The sequence below is a fragment of the Leucopleurus acutus genome, assembly GCF_964270905.1.
Source record: "Leucopleurus acutus genome assembly, chromosome: 2".
NCBI lineage: Eukaryota > Metazoa > Chordata > Mammalia > Artiodactyla > Delphinidae > Leucopleurus > Leucopleurus acutus.
In genome coordinates this window covers 85,275,614-85,299,248 of record NC_139143.1, presented here as the reverse complement: position 1 = coordinate 85,299,248, position 23,635 = coordinate 85,275,614, and the positions used below count along the sequence as shown (strand labels likewise).

At 39.4% G+C, this 23,635-nt stretch overlaps 1 protein-coding gene across 1 annotated transcript; it reads left to right on the top strand.

Moving 5' to 3' along the window:
- Positions 1 to 243: 243 nt before the first annotated feature.
- On the top strand, positions 244 to 19,375 carry PRPF3 (pre-mRNA processing factor 3). Its single transcript, XM_082833685.1, has 16 exons — positions 244 to 288; positions 2,267 to 2,457; positions 3,133 to 3,263; positions 5,270 to 5,416; positions 7,008 to 7,091; positions 7,302 to 7,522; positions 8,492 to 8,798; positions 9,476 to 9,642; positions 10,424 to 10,503; positions 12,482 to 12,625; positions 13,569 to 13,668; positions 13,841 to 13,954; positions 15,323 to 15,441; positions 15,711 to 15,794; positions 16,846 to 16,907; positions 19,108 to 19,375. The coding sequence occupies exons 2-16, from the start codon at positions 2,313 to 2,315 to the stop codon at positions 19,252 to 19,254; spliced, it is 2,052 nt and encodes a 683-aa protein (XP_082689811.1). The 5' UTR covers positions 244 to 288; positions 2,267 to 2,312; the 3' UTR covers positions 19,255 to 19,375.
- Positions 19,376 to 23,635: the final 4,260 nt, after the last annotated feature.

Below are 23,635 nucleotides of genomic sequence, written 5' to 3'. Positions count from 1 at the left end.
ACATTAACTTTGCAATAACCTAGCTAACAGATTTACCTGGGGAAACCGAAGGAGGCAACTAACGCGCAAGCGGAAAACTTTAAAGCGCCGCCACGCAGGCGCTCCGCCGCCGGGAAAGTACCCACTACGGCTGCGCGAATTGGCGGCCCCGCCCTCCCTCGTCACGTGCTGTGGGACCGCGGCGTGGCGGCGGCAGTGGCAGTAGCGACGGCAGGCCATAGGGCGGTCAGAAGGTTTCCGGTTCCGGTGTAACGTTCGGGCTCCGTCTCAGGGGCTGAAGTTAGTGAGGTGAGTAGTGGCCCCGGGCCCGGAGAGGGTATCCTCGCGTCCTAGTGACTGGGGCTAGGGTTCAATCCAAGGGGAGGACAGAGGCGGGAAGGTTCAGTGGAAAGGAAGCTGAGAAAAGAACAAGTTCTGTGGGAGAACGGGTTGGAATGAGATTGCTGAGAGGAAAAGGGCGGGGGCGGGAAAGGGACGAGCTGAGGAGACTACCTCTGAGATGAGGAGTTGGGGTAGAACGAGGCTGGGTTGGGGGCGGGTCAGAGAGACGGAAAGAGCAAAAAGAGAAGAATGGGGGTTTCAGGGAGGAAATTGGACTTGTAGCAAAGGAGAGCACCGAGTAAGGAAATGCTTCAGAGGATTAGAACCTGCTCCCAGCTCATTCAGAGATCATTCTGCCTTCCTCTCCTTCCACACCATAACCACACCCCACCCCAGCCCCGCTCCACGCAGTTATTGTTGAATATTTGATTCGTGACAAAGCTAGTTACCGTTTGGAACTTTTATTTTGGCCACTGGCTGTTTAGTTTGCACGTTATCTTATGGAAGAATGGGTTGAAGTTGAGTACATTTGTTCATATGGTGCTTGGGCACACATTTCATCTGATAGAATTAGTTATGCAATCAATAGTTATTGAATGAATTAAGTGCTATATAGGAATGGCAGTCGTCCTCATTTTGTAAGATGAGTGAACCCAGTCTGAGAGGAATTACTTGTCAGAAGGCTGGTAAATGGTAGAACTCGGTGTGAGCTCTTCATTCTCTGTGGTGTCTGAATATGCTTTTGAGCAATGCACATGTTGAGATTGATAGGCTCTACTGCTATCTCATGATGGGTAAATAGAGCCACTGTATTCATATAACGTGTCACTGAGGCACAAAATCTTTCACTCGTAGTTTCATGACTTTAATCTACTTGCTTCATATGGTTATACCAAAATTAAATACACTATTTAGCAACAGTTCTTATAGAGGATAAACCTGCCAGAAATGTAGAAGATAATCAGACTGTACCTTATAGGAGAAAAGATGTCTTAAAACATCTTAAAAGATTGAATCCCAGATTGGACCCTGATGTGTGGCACTGCTGGGAGGAGGTTAGCTTGGAATTGAGGTCAGTCTAGCTTATTGACTTTTAGGCAATATGGAGAAAATCAGGGAAATAAAAATTTTCTTTATGCTCATGAAGAGTTTTGAGATTTAAGTAGGAGATAAAAACGTAAACATGAATAAAATTTAAGAACTGTACTAACTTACATTAAACAACAAATTAAAGATTGTTGTAGAGTCTTTTACGATGGTGTTTTCTCTATTAAGCTAAAAAGTAGAATAAAGGTGAAAAGAGAGAGAGTACATCCAAAACGAGGGTAATCTTTTCTGAACTGAGGGATTAGTTATGACAGAGACCCTGTAGAACATGAGAGAAAAGTATCTAGGTACAGAATTCCCACTGGGATGAATATGAGTACAGAGAAATGTGATAGAACAGTCTTAAGGATTATGAGTTTTAATATAGGATGACTGACCTGGATAAGCCCTCTCATTTGTGTCCCTTAAAAGAAGGCCTGGGTTAAGGAATGCTTGCCCAGAAGTAGGAAGAATAGAATGGCTGGGCTCTGAGTGGGCTTTTTCAGTCTTGTTTTCATGTTATATGCTTGCCAGTCCTTGTTGAATATGACAGAATCAAAAAAGAAGCTAGGACTCATTTCTCAGACTAGGTTATTCCCAAGGTTTGCTTGTTTATTCCACAGGTTTCACTGATCCACTGATACTTACTGAGTTAGGGTTAAAAATCAAACAGAATGTAGTCCTTTCTGTTTTGAAGTATGAGTTGTAGGGAAAGTATTTGGCTTGAAATGGAGGAGAAGAACTTGCCTAGGATTGAGAATAGAGGTGGGGAAGGCATTCCTGATATACTTACTGTTGCCTGGGGTTATTTTAATCTTCTCCTGTCCTCTAACTTAACGCTTTACTGGTTTCTTTTTAGGTGCAGTATTCAATCCTATTTTGAGCTATCCTCCTTTTCCTGAAGAATGGCACTGTCTAAGAGGGAGCTGGATGAGCTGAAACCATGGATAGAGAAGACAGTGAAGAGGGTGCTGGGTTTCTCAGAGCCCACAGTGGTCACAGCAGCACTGAACTGCGTGGGGAAGGGCATGGACAAGAAGAAGGCAGCTGGTATGTACCTTTCTGAAACTTCTGGCTTAACATGTAGGATGACCCCAAATACTGCTTTGAACTTCCCCAAAATTCTCTCTGTTGTGAGTGTCTAAAAAAAGGTCAGGCCACAGTTTCTCTTGCATTATAATGGAAATAGCCTAAATAATTAATATTGCTTTTTCTCTTATTTTTTATTTTTTATACTATTTGTGACATATTTTGAATCTCAGACTGATTTCCTTTGACCACTGCACTGAGTTACCTAAATTATATTTACTTAGGAAATATACTAAAGTCAGATGGGTATATTCAGATTCAGATCGACATCTAAACATATAGAAGTCTCTATAAAATACATGAAAAATGTTGAGGAAGGCAGATTTTGTTAAGGTAGTCTCCTCCAACTGCTGTTTGGGAAAAGTTAGAGTGGTTATTCATCTTAAACTTTGATGCTCAGCCTAAACAGGTTACTCTGGCTATGCTACTTCCTATGCCAAAAAATTATAACTATTTTTATCTCGTGGGGCAAGGTCATTCAGTGTAAGAGAATGTATGAGAATCCTACAAAGAACTTAAGAAAGCATTTCTCTCCCTCTTAGGGATAAAATTCCAGTGTTGGCATCTGTTGTGTGCCTAGTATTGGACTAAGTACTTTTACGTTTTCAACCTTACCACCTCTTTTTTTCTTGCCAGACCATCTGAAACCTTTTCTTGATGATTCTACTCTCCGATTTGTGGACAAACTGTTTGAGGCTGTGGAGGAAGGCCGAAGCTCTAGGCATTCCAAGTCCAGCAGTGACAGGAGCAGAAAACGAGAGCTAAAGGTAGGTTACAGTTAACTATCTGACGAGCTTGGAGTGTTCTGAATGGTAACAAAGTTGCTGAGCTTACCTGGCTCACACTTTAATATCCACTATTAGAATACCTAATATTTAGGAGAGGTACTTAGACATTGAAGTAGAGGGGGTGAACGTGTATTATCACCATCTTATGGTGATGAACTACCTAAGTTCATGGGTTGAATCGTTCCAAGGAAGCAGTAGGTAGCTTTGTCCTTTTTCATATACAGTTAGGAGTTTTGGTTCTCATGTTTCCCTAAGTCTCTCTCTTTTTCTTTTTTTTCAATAAATTGATTGCTCTAAGATTTTATGCTTTGATTTACTTGAGGCCTAATAGATTGCTTCAGAGTGTGACTTCACTGCTACCTGAGCCATAGACCTCATTGTTGGTCCTTTAGAGATATTACTCTGCAATGGACTTCTAGATGGGACACCTAACAGCAATTGATTTTTTACTGTGTGTCTTGAGAGCCTACTGTTTTCCACATAGCATATTGCCAGTCCTCTGGCCCCATGAGTGGAATACTTAAAGGGACCATCATTACCTTCCTTACCTCCTTCTGTTTTTATCCTATAGTTGCTGATTGGTCATGGCCTCTTTCAATATTAGCAGTGTCAAGTAGCTGATCTATCTCTTTCCTCTGTCTGTCTCTTAAAAAAAAAATCTTTTCTGTGACTCCCATCAAAAACCTTCCAAAGTGCTTTTGATATCCTGGCTATCCTTTTGCTTTTCCTGAGGCACAAGAGTGAATAAGCAGTGTCTGCTTGGTCCCTGGCCAGGCTGTGGAACCAAGAGAAATAGAGATTTGTGTGCTTTTTTGTGTTTAGGGTTTTGTAGGGTTATCAGAGGAATGAAAGATAGTCCTTGCCTTAAAGGAATTTGCAGTTTAAGGGTTGGGGGATGGGAGGGCACAACAAAATACAGTCACAAATTATGAAATCTGAGTAGCAGTTTCATGTAAATTTTAGGGTTGACTATAGAGTTTCAGACTTTGTTGAATTTTGTTACATTTAAGGGGGAATGCTTGATGCATAGTATACACAGATCTGTAGAGTGAAGATTATGTTTTGATAGGGCGTGCTACTGTATAAGTGCTGATGGCCTGCTGTGAATAAAGTGACTACATTGGGTGGGATTAATAAAAATGGTTTCTTGAAGGAGGTATCTAGATAGCCTTGGGATTCGGGTCCCATTTTGGTCCATTCAGTCCCCACCCCACACAATATATTATGGGAGAGTCCTTTTTCTTGAACTGTAGGAGTTCCAGGAAGCGCTCGCCCCTGGCCGAGGATATGTCCTTGCAAAACACGAGCCCTCCTAGTGAAGAGGGGATGTCACCCAAAGCCTACCACCGGTGTGTACATTTGCTTTTTCCCATTGTCCCTTCCAGTTGGCCACTCTTGGTCCTGTTAAGTTCACCTTGCAAATTAGTCAACATATTTGAGTTCCCATTGTTTGATGAGAACAAAGTGTTATTGGGGAATACTGAAAAAGAGAGAAAGCCCCTGTCCTGGAAGAGCTTAGACACTAGTTGGGAGAAAGTACGTACTAACATTGAAAGACTTAACACTTGGCAAACAGAATATCAGCAGTGTAATTTTACTTAATATGAACCAAGCTCTTAAGCGCTAAAAGGATGTGAAACAACAGTTTGATCAGAGTGGGTTGAGATTATTAATGAGAAAAACTTCCTGGAGGAGGTGAGTTTTAGGCAGGATTTGGACTGGGGGAAAAGTTGAGGGAGATCATTACAAATGTGGGCAGTAAGATGTGCAAAGACCTTGGGATAGGAACATTTATAAGCACATGGGATGAAATTTGTTTGACTGGAGTAGGAGAATAATGAAGTTGAGATGGGTGAGATGGTCCATTTGGTGGAGGGTCTAGAAGACTCTGGGAAAAGCCACAAAATGCTGATAAGGACTAGGATTATTCTTCCCTTCTCCCATGGGCAGGGATACAACTCTTCTTTCATCTTGGGTTCCCTTAGGAAGTGTTTGGTGATGACTCTGAGATCTCCAAGGAATCATCAGGAGTAAAAAAGCGACGGATACCCCGTTTTGAGGAGGTGGAAGAGGAGCCAGAAGTAATCCCTGGGCCTCCCTCAGAGAGTCCTGGCATGCTGACTAAGCTCCAGGTTAGTAATTAAGAACTGGAAGCGGTGGTTTTGAGAGTTGAAGAAGTAAGAGATGGATGGGTCCAGATTTATCGTGGCCTTAATTTGAATTAATTGTTAGCATTGGAAAAATTTTATGTCCTGCTTTATGTTTCATCATTTCTTGGTTTAACCAGGAGTATTCCAGTTGAAGGCTTTTGAAATAGCATTTACTGAGCACCTATTATGTGGCAAGGAAGGTGTGTTACGTACATCATTTGCCCAAATATCTACCTCACTGTGTCAGTAAGAAAATTATTGAAATGATTAGAACGTAACATGATGGCAGAGAAGTATTTCCAAATACTATAACACAGAAAAGATATAATCCACTTAAATAATTTTGAGTTCACTTTGTATGTTTTTAATAGGAATTATCTGTGTATTTAAAATGGGCACTGTTAAAAAATTTGGGGGCTTCCCTGGTGGCGCATTGGTTGAGAGTCCACCTGCCAATGCAGGGGACACGGGTTCGTGCCCCGGTCCGGGAAGATCTCACATGCCGTGGAGCGGCTGGGCCCGTGAGCCATGGCTGCTGAGCCTGCGCGTCCAGAGCCTGTGCTCTGCAAAGGGAGAGGCCACAACAGTGAGAGGCCCATGTACCACCAAAAAACAAAAAACAAACAAACAAAACAAAAACAAAAACAAAAAATTTTGATACTATGTAAGTAGTAAATATTTCTTGTACCACTTAAAATTTGTTACAGGAGAAATAGAATATATACATATATATGGATGGGTGGGTGGATGGATGGATTTGCATATTATATATGATATTTCTGAAAGGAAAGAAACTGATGGTGATGTTTTTTTATAGAAAATGGGGTGGAAGAATTCACAGTATACCTTTTTGTACTTTTTTGCATTTTAAACTATGTAAATATACCACCTATTCAAAAAAATGTTTAAAATAATTTTTTTTAAATATCTTGAAGCGCCTTGACACAGGACTCCTGGAAAATTCAAGAAGAGTTATTTGATCATGTCCTCAAAGCTTATTATTCTGAACTTCTTTAGGGCAGAGGAAAGTATTTGCAGAGATTAGGAAGTAAGTCTTCACATTGTTGGCTCCCGTTACCCAAACTAGGAACTCAGGGACAAATAGGTGATTTTTTTTTTAAAGTGTAATAATGTTTATGGGTTCTGTCAGTTTTGCATGCATTTTCTAAATGTTCAAAGTTGCCCTGTAAGGTAGGTACCATTTTTATCCCTTTTAGACACTTGGAGGTTTAGAAATTAAATACCGTGTTCAAGGTCACACAAGCATTAAATGGCAGAGTTAAGATTCAAACTCAGGTTTCCCTGACTGCAGAGTCGTAATTAGCAAGCTATGTTACTATCAATACTTAACATGCCAATCCTGCCTTGGGAAGATAGGTTGAAAAATTCCAGTGCTCAGCTGTGTATGCTTATCTTTATTACATTTTCTAGCCTATGGTACAAGCAGAATATGATGGGGTCATTCAAAAATTTTTTGTTCTCTAAACCTGAAAGCCCTTTGAGTTTAGGAACCTGTATGAGAGAAATAAAAAGATGTTAACAGTTTTTCAACTTTTTCCCCCACTGAGAGCAGATCAAACAGATGATGGAGGCAGCAACACGGCAAATCGAGGAAAGGAAAAAACAACTAAGTTTCATTAGCCCCCCTACGCCTCAGGTATTGTAACCAGATTTCTCTGAAAATAAGAATCTTTAGCACAGAATTTCTTGCCACCCACTCAAATGAGAGTCCAGAAGATGACTGCATGTTCCACCCCCAATTTACCACAGTCTACCACTCTGTGGCGGGTTGGCGGGGGGCGGTCGGGGGAGATCTGCCTGTCTGTCTAATTTTTCTGATTCTGATTTCTTTTTCTCTGTCTCACAGCCAAAGACTCCTTCTTCCTCCCAACCAGAGCGACTTCCAATTGGCAACACTATTCAGCCCTCCCAGGCCGCCACTTTCATGAATGATGCCATTGAGAAGGCAAGGAAAGCAGCTGAACTACAAGCCCGCATCCAAGCCCAGCTGGCACTGAAGCCAGGGCTCATCGGCAATGCTAACATGGTGGGCCTGGCCAATCTCCATGCTATGGGCATTGCTCCCCCGTGAGTATCTGTTTCATGGAACTCGTTTCTGAAGCTTGAGAAGCAATAAATACCTTTGAATGTTATTGATCCTCTTCTTGCAAGGAACTTAAATAATTTCTTAGACAGTTTCATATTTCTTACATATACTCAATAAATACCAATTGAATTTATTCTCTTGGTCACCTTGTTGCAGAGTTTAATTATCTTCTTTTTACAATTGGTAGAACTGAAGTTAAGATTATTCCTCTAACATTGGAGCTAGGAATAGAGCCAGGTTTCCTGGATCCTAGGTCAGAACTATATCCATTAAACCACATTGAGTGAGACCAGATCTGAGAGTTCTCTACAACTGGATAAAGGTGATAGACTTCATTTTTAACACCTTAATTGGTTTGCCATCCCCTGTCTGACTCAAGAATTAAGGAGTAAAGGAAAATATGATTCCTATTTCTTACCATTGTAATTTATAAGTTCATTTCATCTGATTGTACTCTATACTCAACTGTCCAGTTTGATAGTTTCAGTCAAGATGTTATTATTCACTGATGGGTTTATGTTCCTTAGAATTTTGTAACCTAGTTGTCTTTGTTGGGTTTTGATTTTTCCTTTTTTTTTTTTTTTTAAATTTTATTTCTTTTGGGCTGTGTGTTGGGTCTTCGTTGCTGTGCGGGGGCTACTCTTCATTGCGCTGTGCGGGCTTCTCATTGTGGTGGCTTTTCTTGTTGAGCATAGGCACGCGGGCTCAGCAGTTGGGGCTCACAGACTCCAGAGCACAGGCTCAGTAGTCGTGGCGCATGGGCTTAGTTGCTCCGCAGCATGTGGGATCTTCCTGGACCAGGGATTGAACCTGTGTCCCCTGCATTGGCAGGCGGATTCTTAATCACTGCGCCACCAGGGAAGCCCTGTTTTTTATTTTCAGCTTGTTTTTTTTTTTTGCTTGACTTATTGTTCCAAATGGGATTTATTCCTTTGTGGGCTATTTTTCAGGAAGGTGGAGTTAAAAGATCAAACTAAACCTACACCACTGATTCTTGATGAACAAGGTCGAACTGTAGATGCAACCGGCAAGGAAATTGAGCTGACACACCGTATGCCTACTCTGAAGGCCAATATTCGGGCTGTGAAGAGGGAACAATTCAAGCAACAGCTAAAAGAAAAGCCATCAGAAGACATGGAGTCTAATACCTTTTTTGACCCCCGAGTCTCAATTGCCCCTTCCCAGCGCCAGAGACGCACTTTTAAATTCCACGACAAGGGCAAATTTGAAAAGATTGCCCAGCGATTACGGACAAAGGTATCTGGCTTAGAATATAATCTAGAATTTTGAAGAAGTTAGGAAGGTGACAAAGGAAATTGAATATAGTCCTGAAATAACCGTCAACTCAGTTCTCTATGTTTTTGGCAATTAGATAAACAAGTAGTAAAGCAATGAGTAATTTTTAAAATACTATATTTTTTCCTGGAATACTTGATTTTTAGCTGATTTGTCTTCTCAGTTACTTACATTCTACTTAGGTAGAAATAAAATTGAATTTGAAAATTCTCCACATAAACGGTCAGTGGAGGGAAACCGTTGAGAACCCTCAGGGCAACTAATGAAAGCTAGCCTGGTGTTAAAATTTACTGCAGACAGTCCACACACTTGGATAGTTTGATTGACTGTATATTTGATGACTTTTACCTTCTTGTTTTCATCCTCTCAGAATGAGGTTTTTCATAAAATTCCATTTCTGCATATTTGCTGCAGGCAGGCACTGTGGGGTAAAGGGCTAGTGATGAGAGTGAAATGTATGTAAATCAACCAAGTAAAGGATAAAGTAAAGCAGAACAGCTCCTTTTTCTAAGCTTTCAGAAAGTATGAATTTGTTGCATTAGATGTAAAGAGTTCAACAAGGGAGTGTTTTAAAGTTTGGGATTCTACTACTTCCCTGTTTTCTTTGACTTCAATTTATCTTCTTGTCTTGTCTTTAGGCTCAACTGGAGAAGCTGCAGGCAGAGATCTCACAGGCAGCTCGAAAAACAGGCATTCATACTTCAACTAGGCTGGCCCTCATTGCTCCTAAGAAGGAGTTGAAGGAAGGTGATGTCCCTGAAATTGAGTGGTGGGACTCTTATATCATCCCCAATGGCTTTGACCTGTGAGTTTGTTGGTTAATACCTTTTCATAAGGCTAGAGTTTTAATGGGAAAGATGGTACTTGTGCATTAAGTAAAAAATTTAAATCCAAGGAAGATAGATAACCATATACAAGCTCATATATTTGTAAAGAATATGTTGTATGGGTTGTTTTAGTTTTTTCGGTTGATGTAGGAGGATTGGGCACATATAGTCTAAATAATCTATACAAATCTGTAAAATTTCTGCTTGCTTTGTTATACATTGTTATTTGTTTTTACCATATTTGTTTTCTTAATTATCTTCTTTTGCTACTTATAATAGGTGTTTACATTTCTTAAAGATCCAGTCCTAGAATAGAGCAAGGATTCTTAGTTGATGGGGGAGAGAATGATAAATAAAGCGTATAAGAAACATTTGGCAAGCTTCAATCATATCTGCTCCATTATTCTGATACATGGCTTTAGGAGACTGTCTCAGCCTTTCCTTATGCTTCCTTTGTCAGCCTCTGTCCCAGCGAATTATTGTTACTAATGAGAGAATAAGTGTCCATCAGGGGTGTTAGGGTAGAAAAAAAAGGTTGACAATGACTGGTGTAGAGAGTGCATCCAACCTTAGTGGGACCATTTTGTCATCTTGAAAATTATAAGTAATATATTACATATTATAGACATGCAAATACTGTAAAAAGTTCTAGAATGCATTATGGGGGGGTGGATTTTTTCATTGTGTTTCTGAGATTCCCTCTCTCTTGGAATCATCTCTACCCACATATCCTGTTTTCCCTTCTTCCTCCAATTTTAGTACAGAGGAAAATCCCAAGAGAGAAGATTATTTTGGAATCACGAATCTTGTTGAACATCCAGCCCAGCTCAACCCTCCAGGTAATGTAGAGATTACTCAATCAAAGCTCTAGAGAAGTATTAGCCAATAGAAATTTATGTGATAATGGGCATGTTCTCTGTCTGGGCTGTCTATACTATAGCTGCTGTGCACACATGACTATTGAGAACTTGAAAACCAAGTTGCATTAATACAGCTGAGGGACTGAATTTTTAATTTTATTCAATTTTAATTTAAATTTAAATAGTACATGTAGTTAGTGGTTACAGTGTTGAACAGTGCAGCTGTAGAGCATTGAGGTCTAATCTATAGATGGCCTCACTGATGTATATTACAAATTGGGCTTTTGCCATAGTGTTGACTCCCAACTCTAGTACACCACCATTAAACTCCTGGCCCTCTTCAATCTTCTTTTTCTTCAGCCTTTCTCTTTATCATTTTTGTAGTGAAAGTCTATTGGCTCAGTCAGAAGAGATGGGTTTTAGTTGTGGCTGTGAACTAGCTGAATCCCTTGGGTAAATCACTTATAATACAGAATTTCCTCATATGTAGAGATAATACTGATATTCCCTCTTAAGCAATCACAGAAGATTTTAACATTTTCATCAAATTTGAGATGAATAGAGGAGGTTAGTTTTTACTCAGTAAATTTACTCGGTAAATTTGCTTGCCAGTATCTCTAATAAGTTCATAAAAATAGATTGAGACCCTGTGATAATAAAAGAATAATAATCATTGAATTATACTTAATCAGAATGTACTTAGCTGTCATCAGCATGAATCATTAGAAGAAAGTGGGGGATTTTATTTGTTTTAACAAATTGAGTAAATCTGCTTTGGGAGCTCAGAAGATTTTTCCCAATCCCTATGACTCTTAAATTATAAATTTCCTAATGTTGGCCAGTGGTTTTCAAATTGTATTCCATAGGCACGTTGAGGTTCAATAAGTAGGATCCAAGTGGGATTCTGGATACCCCCCACCTACTCCAAATCCTCACACAGAGCAGCCTGAGCAGCTCTAATTTTGTTTTCTGTATTTGTCACATTTCAGTTTATAAAAGGGTTCAACTGCTTAAAGAAAAACAAGTTAGAACATTACTCATGAAAGATAAGAATGCTTTTGAGGGGCTTCCCTGGTGGGGCAGTGGTTAAGAATCCGCCTGCCAGTGCAGGGGACATGGGTTCGAGCCCTTGTCCAGGAAGATCCCACATGCCGCAGAGCAACTAAGCCCGTGCACCACAACTACTGAGCCTGCGCTCTAGAGCCTGCGAGCCACAACTACTGAAGCCCATGTGCCTAGAGCCCGTGCTCCGCAACAAGAGAAGCCACTGCAATGAGAAGCCCTCACACTGCAACAAAGAGTAGCCCCCACTCGCCGCAACTAAAGAAAGCCTGCGAGCAGCAGTGAAGACCCAAGGCAGCCAAAAATAAATTTTAAAAAAAAAGAATGCTTTTTAAAGACATAACTATAATACCATTATCACGACCTAAAATTAACTAAAAGCAAACTAGAGGTCCTTTCTTTTTCTTTTTTTTAATCTTAATTGGAGTATAGTTGATTTACAATGTTGTGTTAGTTTCAGGCGTACAGCAAAGTTAATCAGCTACACATATACAGATATCCACTATTGTTTAGATTCTTTTCCCATATAGGCCATTACAGAGTATTGAGTAGAGTTCCCTGTGCTATACAGTAGGTTCATATTAGTAGTGTGTATATGTCAATCCCAGTCTTCCAATTTATCCCTTCCCGCTTACCCCCTGGTAACCATAAGTCTGTTTTCTACATCCGTAACTCTGTTTCTGTTTTGTAGATAAGTTCATTTATACCCTTTTTTCAGATTCCACATATAAGTGATATCATATATTTGTCTTTCTCTATCTGACTTATTTCACTCACTATGACAATCTCTAGGTCAATCCATGTTGCTGTAAAGTTTCTTTTAATGTGATTGATATTCACCTGTATCCCTCTAATATGCTTATTGCTTTGGTACATTCATTTCTCTGCCTGACAGTCGACAATGACACACCAGTTACTCTGGGGGTATATCTGACCAAGAAGGAACAGAAGAAACTTCGAAGGCAAACAAGGAGGGAAGCACAGAAGGAGCTACAAGAGAAAGTCAGGCTAGGCCTGATGCCTCCTCCAGAACCCAAAGGTACGTATCTTAGAGGCAGGGAAGAAAGGGTGACGAGTTTATCTCTGTCATTCTAGAGGAACTTTAGCATCTCTCTATATTTGGGTGCTTTTTGTTTCTCAGAATCATTCATTGGTTTTTCCTTTCCTAAATTTTCTATTGTCTTTGCTTATTAAGACAGGTCAACATAGTCATTGTAGATGTCATTTAAGGCTTTTTTTTTTTTTTAACTAATATTGACCATAAAACATTCCTATACTCCTGGAAGAATAATAGGCTTGAAATTCATGAAGATAGTAGTTGGAGTATTTGCATAGAGTTGCTATGTACATAATTCTTAAATGTTTGAAAAATGAAAATGCAGTTTAAAAAACCTCACTCCTGTAGTTTCCATTATCAGTAATATTTTGAGTGAGCACTGTTATGTATAGGATCTTTCACTAAATGCTATGATGAGAGTGAAAAATGCCAAAGGGCTTCCCTGGTGGTGCAGTGGTTGAGAGTCCGCCTGCCGATGCAGGGGACACGGGTTCGTGCCCTGGTCCGGGAAGATCCCACATGCTGCGGAGCGGCTAGGCCCGTGAGCCATGGCTGCTGGGCCTGCGCGTCCGGAGCCTGTGCTCCGCGACGGGAGAGGCCACAACAGTGAGAGGCCCGAGTACCGCAAAAAAAAAAAAAGAAAAAAAAGGAAAAAAAAATGCCAAAGAAATTAAGTTCCTTGTCTTTCGTAAATTTTCAAACAATGTGAATAAATGCATACCAGTTATTTAGATTAATTATGTGACCTCCCTCAAATGCTGAATTAATTGGATGGGCTTTCAAGGTAAGAGTATTTGGAGGAGGTGAGTTTTGAGCAGAGATTTGAAATAGATGAATGATATGAATTAGTAGAGAAGAGATTGACAGGTTATCCTAGCTGGAGTAATGACTTACGAGATTGATTTCTATCATCTCTTCACTGCAGTAAGAATTTCAAATTTGATGCGAGTATTAGGAACAGAAGCTGTTCAAGACCCCACGAAGGTAGAAGCCCATGTCAGAGCTCAGATGGCAAAAAGACAGAAGTAAGTGCCATGGGATTGGGTGGAAACCCAGGGCAAGTACCTTTCCCAGACTCTTCTGGGGGATCCATATTTGGAGGGAGGGGAGAGTTCTCCGTTGCTCTCTCTTTCCCTCAGCCCTGCCTCTGATCTTCAATGCCTTTCTCACTTGTGGATGTCCTTCCTGTCACGACAGAGCGCATGAAGAGGCCAACGCTGCCCGAAAACTTACAGCAGAACAGAGAAAGGTCAAGAAAATTAAAAAGCTTAAAGAAGACATTTCACAGGGGGTACACATATCTGTTTATAGGTAGGTGTCCAAACTGGGCCAGCCTTTTCCTTAGAAATACCAAAACATTTTCCAGGTGATTGAGGCAGAATCACTGGTGTAAAGCATACCTAATAGCAGCTCTACTCTCTTCTAACGACCCTAGTGTAAATCAAGAGCTAGTAGATCTTTTTCATTGGTGAGGGTTAAAAACTTAGTCTTCTGTCTCTGAGGTCTTAGTGAACTAATACTAGTTCTGAAGAATGAATGAACGAATATGCTTATTCAGGCCAAGATGTGAACTAGGGATCATTCATACTTTATGAAGCATAAAATATTATTTTTTAAGGAAGCATTAAAAGTCTTTTTCCTCAGTTAACTATATCCTTATCCTAATGTATTGCAGTAATCCTTTTATTCCCACTCCAAAGTGGACTTTATTTATTTATTTATTTTTGATTTATTTATTTGTTTTTATTTTTGGCTGCATTGGGTCTTCGTCGCTGCGCGGGCTTTCTCTAGTTGCGGCGAGTGGGGGCTACTCTTCATTGCAGTGCGCAGTCTTCTTGTTGTGGCTTCTCTTGTTGTGGAGCACAGGATCTAGGCACTCAGGCTCAGTAATTGTGGCGCACGGGCTTAGTTGCTCCGTGGCATGTGGGATCTTCCCAGACCAGGGCTTGAACCTGTGTCCCCTATTGGCAGGTGGATTCTTAACCACTGCATCACTAGGGAAGCCCTGGACTTTCCATGTTGTAAATATTTTCTACCTTTTCTGTTGATTTAATGTTTTCATTTTATTCTTTTATGTCAAGTACATGTGTATCTTCTGTTTAGACGTGCTCCTGTTTAGTTCTTTTATTATAAAAACGGCACATTATTATAAAAGTAGTGAATGCTTACTAAGATAAAAAACATTCTAACAATACAGAAGGACATTTACTGAAAAAGTCCCCTTCCTATTCTCTGATCCCTTAGGACCACCCACTGTGGGTAATTGCCACTGACAGTTTTTCGTATACTCTTCAAGAAATTTTTCAGGCATAGCATTGTGACTACTTTATATTATAAGCACCTAGAGGGCAAAGAATTTGTTGGTCTTTATACTGTCAAGAACAACTAGCATATAAATATTTTTGGATGAAGGTAAATATCTCTCCTTCATTCTTAGAGTAAATTTTGATTACCTGCTATTTGTTTTAAAGTGTACAGTGCTAGACTTTGAAGAAGTTTAAGACAGTAGAAATACTTCTGGATTCATCATTTCTACCTTTAAGCATTAGTATATTTGCTTACTCCAAATGCCTTTGTTTTTAGAGAGAAAACTATTTTGGATCCGTTTTTATTTGCCATTCCATTCAGGCAACTGCTGATGCTAAAATGAAAGCCATAACTAAACTTTCCCTTCTCCAGAGTTCGAAATTTGAGCAACCCAGCCAAGAAGTTCAAGATTGAGGCCAATGCTGGGCAGCTGTACCTGACAGGGGTGGTGGTACTGCACAAGGATGTCAACGTGGTAGTAGTGGAAGGGGGTGAGTCTGAAAAAATTGAGGCAACCGTAGGCCTTGAAGTGATTAACATGGTGGGAAGAAAGGAGAAAAAGATAGTATTTTAGAGCCATACCTGGGTTTAATATCTTGGGCCTCTGTTTCTGTGTTTATTGGAGTAGAAGGACCTAAGATGTGGTTCCTGGGATTGCTTCAGCTACCACATTAATGTCTGAGCGTTGAATGCACACAAACGTTCTTTCTACCCCATTGTCTTCCACAACTCTGGCAAAATTCTCCTTCTCTGTTTTTAGGCCCCAAGGCCCAGAAGAAATTTAAGCGTCTTATGCTGCATCGGATAAAGTGGGATGAACAGACATCTAACACAAAGGGAGATGGTGAATGGGGGTTAGAGGGGATTAAGTGGGAGGTGGGATGGTACTCTGTCCATTCATCTGTTCCCTCTCTCTGACACTCTTGCAAATACCAGATAATGTTTAAGAATTTTAGAAAGACCCATTTGGACTTTAAGCATGCTAGACATTCATACAGTATTTATTATATGATCATATGCATGAGTATTAGTTATTCTCCTGCCTGTCCTTTAAGGCCTTTCTACTAGCTGGTTTCCCTGTTAGCCCAGACTCTGGATACTGGCTACATGAGTGTATTTAGTTTGTGAAATTTCAGCAAGCTGCGCATTCATATGTGCATTGTCTATATTATATAACTTTTTGACAAAAAGTTTTTTAAAGGATTGAGAGCAAAAAATATTTTTCAGATCAAAAAAAGCTCTCTGCTTCATTCAAGAAAATAAACTTTTATTCTTTTGCCCAAGTTTATCTTGTATATTTATTTGACATCCTTCAGGCCATCTTCTTCCATCAATATTCATTCTTCCCTTCTTTGAAGACCTGAGTTAGCATTTAACATATGCAGAGAACCTTACTTTTCTTAACTTTGGCCCTTCTATACTTTTCTTTCTTCCCTATTTTTGTACTTAAACTACACTTTTTACTATAATTGATCTATATTTTATTTTGTTTTGCAAGTGTTCCTAAGATATTTTCATTCATTATATCTGTCCTCCTTCATTAGACTAAAAACTCCTTGAGAATGGACTCTTGTCATTTTGGCATCTGAAGTGCTTAGGACAAGTTTTTATTGTTCTTTTATTTATCTCCTTATTCCCAGTACCTGTCACAGCTCTTGACATGTAATTGGTCCTCAATACATGTTTGTTGAATTAATTAATTTCCCTACCTGTTTGGAGATTTCAGTCTAATTGGGGGGAAATAAAGAGTAACAGAAGACATTTGATCCCAGTACATGAGAAAAGGTGATGATATTTAAAAGAATTTGGGTAGGCTTGAATACTGTTTGTTTAGGACCTAAATCTTGATGTCTGATCTAAGTCTAGAGCAAGATTTAGCTAATTGTCTTTTCCAGATGATGAGGAATCTGATGAGGAAGCTGTGAAGAAAACCAACAAATGTGTACTAGTCTGGGAGGTAGGTGATTAAACACTGAAGCAGGACTTTAGCTAATTCCTGATTGTTTATATTATGCAAATGGAGCAATATAATGGTAAAACTAAATAATGACTAATCCCTTAAGTAATTTGTATTTCTTTTTGGAATTCATTGTTAAGTATTTGGCAGCAAATCCTTCCTGATTATATTTTAGTTAAATTGATGGGCATATACTTTATGCCATCTGGGGAAAAGTATGGAAACTGGTGGCAAGAATACAAATTCTCGATTTATTTATTTCACAGTCATGGATATGAGACTTGGAAAGAGGGAAATGAATCGTAGAATTTTTCTTTGGATATAGTGAAAGAAGTACTAGACTTAATACAAAGTTGGGAGTCTGGGCAGTATCACTTACTAGCTTTGTAACTGGGCAAGACACTTAATGTCAAAAACTGTTGCTTTGTCTATAAAATGTGGATATTATTTTCTCCCTATTGTCAGTTTTATTTTGAGAACCTAATTTGATTATTATGTAATGATGCTTTGCAAAATGTGACTAAATCACTCTTAAAATGGAATTTTTTTATGGTTATACAATTCTTTCATCCCTCAAATTTTCTTAGTGAGCCACACTATTCTGAAGAATGAATGAATGAGTGAATATGCTTGTTCAGGCCAAGTTGTGAACTAAGGATCATTCACCCTTTGTGAAGTGTAAAATATCATCCTATTTCTCCAGGAAGCATTAAAAGTTTCTTTCCTCAGTAACTACATTCTTATCCTGATGTACTGCAGTAATCCTTTTATTCCCACTCCAAAATACATTTTATACATTGTAAATATTTTCTACCTTTGTGTTGATTTAATGTTTTCATTTTATTCTTCTAGGTTGCATGCGTGTGTGTATCTTCTATTTTTTAAATGTGCTCATATTTAGTAACTAGTTCTTTATTATAGAAGTAGTACTTTGGGACTTCCCTGGCAGTCCAGCGGTAAGACTCCGCACTTCTCCTGCAGGGGGCGTGAGTTCGATCCCTGGTCGGGGAACTAAGATCCCACATGCCATGCGGCATGGCCCGAAAACAAAAAAAGTAGTACTTTACTCCCAAAGTAGTGAATGCTCATTAAAATAAATTCTGACAACACAGAAGATCACTTACTGAAATAGTCCCTTCCAATTCACTCATTTTTTAAGACCACTCTATAGGTAATTGCTACTGTTTTTCATGTATCCTTCTTCTTACCCCAGATTCCTCCAATTTATGCATACTAAATAGGTAATAATAACCATAATAACTGTTTCTGTGTCTCATAAGTCCCCATATGCATATTTAATATCCCCCAGCCCCTTCACCTCTTTAAAATTCTGTTCCATTTATCTCTGAGAGTCCTCAGGAATTATTTCTCAGGTTCAGAAATAAGCCAAGTTGTGCTTTAGCCTCCTTTTTGGAATCTGATCCCTGAAAGCCTCTAGCACTTTGTGACTGCCATTGCAGCTAGTCCCTTTGGTGAGAATGCAGTTCCACTAAGTACTGAATCTTTCTGTTGTAGTTGTCTGCAGGTTATCCCCCTTGGCTCCCATTCCTCTCTCCCCCGAACCCCTGGATTGTTCTTTGTCACTGGGCCCCAAAACCTCCTGCTTATATACATGGTCTCACTAAGTCTTATGAAAAGAGTCCTTTTAGCCTCTAACTCCTTTCTCCTTAAATGCCCAAATTTGGAGGCCTGGTGGGAGGCAAGTTCATCCCATCTCACCCTCCGTAGTCCTTCCTGACTTACTCTTCCATCCAGGCACCAGAGCACAGAACTCCTCATCTTCCATTCAGTCAAAAAAACAAACCCATACAAAGTCATGAAAACTCAGCAAATATCCAAGGGGGTGGAGGTTAGAATTGTTTGTTTTGTTTTGTTTGTTTAATATTTATTTATTTAGGCTGCACCAGTTCTTAGTTGCGGCACTCGGGATCTTTAGTTGTGGCATGTGGGCTTCTTAGTTGCAGCATGCATGCGGGATCTAGTTCCCTGACCAGGGATCAAACGCGGGCCCCCTGCATTGGGAGCATGGGGTCTTACCCACGGGACCACCAGGGAAGTCCCTAGAATTGTTTTTACCATAAAATTATGTTCAGGTAGGCACATTGCTACACAGGTGTTATTAGGTTTTATAAAGGAATATTATATCTGATTTAAATTAGAAATTGCAGTGTTTTTATTAAAAATTTTGTCTCTTTCCCAGGGTACAGCCAAAGACCGGAGCTTTGGGGAGATGAAGTTCAAACAGTGCCCTACAGAGAACATGGCTCGGGAGCATTTCAAAAAGCATGGGGCTGAGCACTACTGGGACCTTGCGCTGAGTGAATCTGTGTTGGAGTCCACCGACTGAGACTACTGCAAGCCCTTGCCTCTCCCTTCTTGCCTTTGTCTCTTCAGTCCTCTCCCTTATTCTACTTCCAAACCCAGCCCTACTTGTGTGTGTGATCTCAGAACTGTGCCAGGCTGACATTGGGACAAAGGGAGAACACCTTGCTTCCTTCCCCAGACAGCCTGGTGCTGCCCTTTATTCCCCTTATGTGAATATGATTAAAGAGTTATTTTTAAAGTTGGTATGATATTTTTCACACGTTCAAAGGTATTGGAGTTTGGGTCTTCAGGTGATCTTTTCTCCAGACTTCTAGCAATTGCTGTGGAAAAAGAAAATTTTGTCATTGATATTTATGAATATATAAATGGATGAACAAATGGATGGATGATTGGATAATGGAAATTTCTGACCTCATCTTAGAGCAAGAATGATAAATACTGTTTTCCTGGAGCAGAGTGAAGAAGGAAAAGGTATTAAGTGGATAGGGGAGAGGGAATTTCCATCTCTTAACCTTCAGTGGATAGTCACGAGGTTGACAGATTACTTCTGGTCTTGGCTGAGTAGTCTTAACAGGAAATTAGTTCCTCATGTGGGTGAATATATGAGAAGGTGTGTCGTGGGTGAAATGGACACAGAAGGAGAGTCCAAAGAGGATGTTATGGGTCAGTTTGTAAAAGGGAATAGGATTTGGGAATTTAGCCTATTCTCTTTACTAATTAAAGAAACCAATCCTTTTCTAAAAGACAATGTGTAATTTCTTTTTCCCACCCACCCCCAAGAATCTGACAAGATGCAGTTCTGTTTAAGCATTTAATGTTTCTGGTTTGATTTTAGGAGTATTTGGGTCAGAATAAGTATCCATAGAAGTCCAAAATTCTTACCATAAATATCGTTCCATTTCATGTTGCCTGTTGAGGATGTATTGAGAATGGATTGAACATAGGAGCCATTAGAGTTCCTCCCTGCTAATTGGAGTTTACTAGGAAGTAGTGTCAGAATGAATACTTGACCAGAAGTTAAAACATTCTATGTTATCAAATTAACCTCTTTAAAAAAAATGTGGGGACTTCCCTGGCGGTCCAATGATTAAGACTCCATGCTCCCAAGGCAGGGGTCACGGTTTGGATCGTTGGCTGGGGAACTAAGATCCCACATGCTACATGGCACAGCCAAAAATAAATAAAATTTTTAAAAATTAAAAAGTTACTGTTTCAGGCCCTAGTTAGAGTTCCAATTTTAAGGCAGTATTAGAGAGTGCTAGGATAAAAAAAGTGGAAAGAGACAAGGGACTGCAAAAGGCCTTAAGGAAAAACTATACAACCTCTTTTTTAGAGATAAGCAAACTATAACCCAGACAGATGACATTACTAATTCCTAGAGCAGGAAGAAACCTAAAAAAAAAGCCTATATCTGTGAGACTTAGGAGCTAGAGAATTGATATTTCGTGATTTAAGCAAATCCAGGGGAAAACATTGTCAGAAGTAAGTGCTTTTGCTTTTATTAAAGGATTTATTACAAATATGCGTGTAAATAATTTATATACAACTTCAAAAATGTATTGTTTGCTGAAGACCTAAAAGGAGTCTTTTTGTTCATTATAAAGTTCAGTAAGTTCCCTACATAAAAGAATGAGTTCCAGGGCTTCCCTGGTGGTGCAGTGGTTGAGAATCTGCCTGCTAATGCAGGGGACACGGGTTCGAGCCCTGGTCTGGGAGGATCTCACATGCTGCAGAGCAACTAGGCCCATGAGCCACAACTACTGAGCCTGCGCGTCTGGAGCCTGTACTCCGCAACGAGAGGCCGCGATAGTGAGAGGCATGCGCACTGCGATGAAAAGTGGCCCCCGCTTGCCACAACTAGAGAAAGCCCACGTACAGAAACGAAGACCCAACACAGCAAAAATAAATTAAAAAAAAATATTCCATTCCGAAAGCATGTTCATAAGTCCAATTTGTTCGTACATCCAACAAAACCCAATTCACAATTGCTGTACTGTAATCGGTTTGTAATACTTTTCACAAAGTAATACATAACAAAACATTTTGAATCTTACAGTACAGTACCTTGAGAAGTACAGTAGTACAGTACAACAGCTGGCATACAGGGGCATGTTTGCATCTTTGAAAGTTCTGAACTTGAAGGTTCGTCTGTAGGGGGCTTACTGTACCCATAGTGAGACTTAATCCTTGTTTTAAGTCTTAACTCCCTGTACTTCAGGTGGTTTTTTAATTTATCTGATCCTGTACTGTATTAAGCATTGTGCTCGATATGCATTGCCTCCTTTATCAGAACAAATTTATGAGGAAAGTAGATTTTAGAGGTGAGAAATCTGAAGCTAAGAGTAAGTAATTTGCTCCAAGGTTATGGCTAGTAAGTGATGCAGTTTAATTTGAACCCAGGTTTGACTAGAACCCAAACTTAGTCCCTACACATGCTGCTTCATTTGTGAAATAGGTGGTAGGGACAGATGTGTTCTTTCAGATGAATACTAGACTCAGAATAATTCCTATCTTGGGATGCTGTTATCACTTAGAATACATTGTGAACTTTAGTAATTTCTTTCATAATCTGAAGTTATATCTTTAGTTAACGGCAGTTATTTGTCCTCTGTAGCGTTCTGGAGAGAACTTTAAAAGTCATTTGGAATTTATCATGGAGAATTAAGTGAAATGATCAAGGTAGATAATAGCTTTCTTTGTTAAAAAATGCAAATATAAAGTTACTGGACTGATTTGTCCTTCCTATATGTGGCTTACCTTGATGAATTTCCAGAAATATCTTGAACAATGGCAATATCATTGTAATATAGGTACCAAATAATTATTTTTGGATAAGACAATTCAGTCATAACTAACACTGTTTAGCAATCAGGGTGCTTTTGCATGTTATTCAATGCAATATTCTGTAGTTAACATACATGTAATTTTATTCAGGGCAGAAAATGCTACTGTTCAAAAGATTCGATCCAGTTGGAATGATCAGGGAAGTTTGTCTGAAAGAGGCAATTTAAGATAGTTCTTGAAAGAGGCAATTTAAGATAGTTCTTAAGATAGTGCCTGAAAGAGGCAATTTAAGATAGTTCTTGAAAGATAGGTAGAATTTTGGTAATAGAAGAGGATATTTTAGGCAGAATTAATTATAAATAGAAATTTACAGGATATATTTAAGGAAAAGGAACAGTTTGGAGCCCAAGGAACCTTGGAGGAAAGGCATTTGAGATAATACTGGGAAGTTAGATTGGAACCATTGTGGAGGGTCTTAAAAGTTAGGGCTTTTACTTAACTTGGTACATAACAAGGAAGAAGTTTTTTGGTTTTGTTTTTTGAGTACGGGAAAACTAGGAGATTAGTCTGGTAATGTATATAAGCTGAAGAGATATACTAGGAAGCTGATCGTGATGCTGTTGATATGTAGAAAGGTGATAATCTTTAGGTAGAGGGCAAGGGAATGAAAAGAAGGGAATTCACGCAAGAAATATCTAGGTAGAAGTCTACAAGATTTGATAACTAGTTGAAGGGGTAGAATCAAAGATAACTAGGATATCCAACTTGAATAAATCTGAATGCAGGTGATAAATTTAATCTTTGGGAGAGAATGAGCATAAAAATGAGAGAAGGGCTAAAAATGGAACTTTGGCAAACACAAGGGGGTAAGAAAACTAGCAATGGGCGGAGAAAGGATCCATTTAGTGGGATCTGATTAATGATTGTATATTTAACAGAAGCAAAGGGAAATGAATTTTAAGAAAGATTTAAGTATAATAAATAATAGCTGACATCAACATCATCAAGCCTTTACTAAGCCAGGCACTACTTTAAACACTGTGCACACATTAACTCATTTAATAATTATAGCACCACAGAGAGTAAATTGCCAATGGTAAGTGGCAGTAAAGTAAATTGCCACTCGCAAGTAAATTGCCAACGGCAAGTGGCAGAGCCTGAATTTGAGCAGTCTGGTTCTAAGTGTCTTACTCTAAACCATTGCACTAACAGAAAAAGCTGAAGGCTGAGACTGTAAACAGTGCACTGGAATTGGCAATTAATAGATCTTTGATGCTTTTTAAGAGTGTGCTTCCTCAGCACCTATTGCAGTGCCTACCTATTTCACTGAGAAAAGAGAAGCAATTGAAGAGAATTTCTGCACATTCTCACCAACACATCTATCAACCTACCTGAATCTCTCTACCTAGATTCTACCTTCCTGTTACAAGAAAGGAACTGTCTATGGACCTATCACCTGATCCTATCCTCTTCCACTTACTCAAGGAAATCAGCCAGCAATTGTCCCATCTCTATCCTGTATCAACTGTAGCATCTGATAATAGCTACATCATTTCCCACCTTGGAAAAAAGAAATGACCTTTTGAACCCACATTTCCCTCCAGCTTCAGCTCCATTTC